The 3,143-nt window shown below is 29.7% G+C and overlaps 1 protein-coding gene across 2 annotated transcripts; it reads right to left on the reverse strand.

The window, feature by feature from the left end:
- Window positions 1–648: 648 nt before the first annotated feature.
- LOC107024080 (F-box protein At5g07610-like) lies at window positions 649–2,325 on the reverse strand. 2 transcript variants are annotated; one of them, XM_027918708.1, is made up of 2 exons: window positions 1,860–2,324; window positions 649–1,550 (listed from the first exon to the last, which is right to left on the reverse strand). In XM_027918708.1, exons 1-2 carry the CDS (start codon window positions 2,254–2,256, stop codon window positions 937–939), a joined length of 1,011 nt encoding a protein of 336 aa, XP_027774509.1. In that variant the 5' UTR covers window positions 2,257–2,324; the 3' UTR covers window positions 649–936. The 2 variants fall into 2 exon arrangements, with proteins under 2 accessions (XP_027774509.1, XP_015080456.1); XM_015224970.2 differs by having other exon boundaries at window positions 649–2,325.
- Window positions 2,326–3,143: the final 818 nt, after the last annotated feature.

Consider the following 3,143-nt stretch of genomic DNA (forward strand, 5'->3'; position numbering starts at 1 on the left):
ATATATATATATATATATATATATATATATATATATATATATATGCATACAATTTATATAATATCCATACATTACCTAACTATTTACATAATATTGAATTTTGTTGTCACTTGTGATGCTTACATGGCCACATTTTGTACTTTGTTGGCCATGCTCATAGCCAGACGTAAATCATAAGCCAGACAAATTGATGAGCGCACAATAACATATACAGTGTGCCATTGACAATTTAATAGGCAAATTCTTCTATAACTCCTTAAAATTGTTGCTAACATTTACTTATGGCAACACCTTGAAGTAAATCTTAGTTCATTTTAAATACTTCAAGTGGCGTTTTATTGTATCATTTCAATATTTTTTTATTTTTTATTTTTTGCATTAATCAGCAATTGTGAAGTGTTCCTCGTGACGAAATGTTGGTCCTGGATAATATAACATTAGGAAGTAACCATTGTGCCATATTTTCATCGTTGTTATTTACGATTATGATAAGTTATTTATGAAAAATAAACAAATAGAGCACATATGATGACTTTTTTGGCCTGACGATGAGTGTTAATTTATTTATCTAGAAAATCGATATAGTTGAAACTGTCACCAGATCAAGAACAACCAAAGCAAATAACTCCCAGAATTTGCAGCACAACAAATCATAAAATCATATAATATCATTCACCTTGAATTGTCAATGTATAACAAGTCGTTTACACGATCAATTACATCCATGGGAAACTAGTAATTTTACAAAATATTTACAAATGAAGAACACAAGTACAGATAAAGTCAAATTGCACAAGTACAATTCTCTGATGAAGTAGTCTATGCAAAAAAAAACAAGATCTCTTTCCAGCAAATAGATCAGAAACATCATAATAAGCGCGTCTTCAATGATGAGTGACCATGATCACATCGTTTATACAAGAAACCATAGCAATATCAAACACAAGCCATTGTCTCAACATATTGATGTGTATCATACCATTCAAACACCGAAACATCTTCCCATATAACAGGGATTTTTGCTATCTCTATATCCGCAACCTCCTTGATAGTCCTACGATGAGCATCATATTCAATGATAACATCTGGTGTGGTTACCAAAAGCCTCGTTGTATCTTCCTTATCATCAACAACCACAGATACAACATTGCAAGTACCACCATTCACATCTAGTAAATCAAGTTCTTCACTCAACATTAACGGATTAGTAGTATGCAACGAACTAAGATCAACACGATACTTCACAAACCACTTAGAATAATCAATCTCCATCTCAAGAACTTCAAAACTCATCGACCTAAACCCATGTATCTCAATTAGATGCAAATGTCCAACGGACTCCCCAAAATACCTTATACTCCTTTTCAACACTCCAATAGGAAGATCAGTACTAGGCATATCTCTAAAACACATCGAATCCAAATCGAACCTTAAGAAAGACGACATTTCACTAACCCAATGCATACAACCATTCAAGAACACGCCCTGACCTAAAAAATGTTGATTTGCGTCCAATATCTTCATCTCCGTATCCACACAATTTCTCCAAACTTCAGTTTCAGATGAATATACAGAAATTTCATAAGCCCCATTTAACTTCATCACACATAAAAGTTTGTAACAATCAGATACCATGGGATCAAAAGCCAAATTCATTACAACAATCTCATAAGCTTTTATACCTAAATATGGGAGTGGAATCAATCTATGCTGATTAGTACTAGGGTTATAAACATAATAATCAAAATTTTCAATACCCAAATTGAAACTTATACAGAACAATCCATTACAGGAATGTAATTGTTCAATTTTTGAAGATGTAGATTTAGCAATATTTTTGAGTGCTGAAGGAATCATACCTTTTTGATTTTTGGGTATCCCATGGAGAGGGATAAAGTCAACATAGTTATTACCATAGACCCACCAACAGAAGAATAGTCCGTCAACTTTGCCGGAAGTGAGTTTTCTCCGGCAGTGAAGTTGCCGGAATGTACGGCTTGAGATGATCGAAAACCAGTCTTTACAAACGGCTTGGAACCGGAGAAGGGATTTTGGAGGTAGCCATAGGAGAATCTCCGATAAAAGATCTGCGTTGCCGGCGACTCCCTGTAAGGATGCCGGAAAAACTGCTGGCTCGTCACCGGCGACTCCCTGTGAGGGTAAAACTGCTGGCTGGTTGCCGGAAACTCCCTGTAAATATGCCGGAAAATCTGCTGGCTGGTCACCGGGAAGTTCCTGTAAGAATGTTTCCGACATTGACCCGTCGGCTTACATGTCCTACCATCATTCTTTCTATATAACTAAAAGGATAAGAAGGGCAAATTGGTATATAATTTTTCAGTACGCTTTAAGTTTTTTTAAAGTCAATATTTTATAAATATTTTTCAAATATATAAAATTATAATTTTTCACATAGTTTTTAAATATTTTAATTTTTTATTTAAAATATTAAATTAATATAATAAAATAATATGAAAATAAAAGTGAATCAAAGAAGTAAAATATTAAATCAATAGAAGAAATTGAAGTGGTATTTTTTTTTGTAATTTTTAAATACATGTTATATTAACAACAAAAACAAATTAAAATCAAAATTTATCTATCTATCTATATAAATAGAATAGGTAAAAAACTACACATGTCAGCATCATCAAAAAAAGACTTTAAAATAATTAAATGTAAAATAATTAATAAGAAATTATTATTATATTTTTTACAAATAACTTTAAACATAGTATATATATAATTTTTATTTTATTTTAATTCTGAACATATTAGTCTCTATTCTGTAACTTTTAAAATATAAAATTGATTAATTATTATTTTAATTATATTAATAATAAATTACTTTTAAAAAATTAGGTAGAAATTTAAACTAATTTCAAAAATTAACTTGACAAGTTTTTAAAACCTAATGAATATAGACCACAAAAAAAGAGAATTTAAGAACCATTAAAATGAATTAAAAATTTAAAAATAAAAAATAAAATTACCTTTTTTTTTACAATTCAAAAATTTACAGTTACCTTAACGTTTAAATTTTAAGTGCTTTTCGAAATACTTTTAGTCTTTTGATTTTAAATAAAAAATAGGAAAATATAATAATAATAATAATAATAATAATGATGATATATCTATATATA

This window comes from Solanum pennellii, chromosome 7, assembly GCF_001406875.1.
Source record: "Solanum pennellii chromosome 7, SPENNV200".
Lineage (NCBI taxonomy): Eukaryota > Viridiplantae > Streptophyta > Magnoliopsida > Solanales > Solanaceae > Solanum > Solanum pennellii.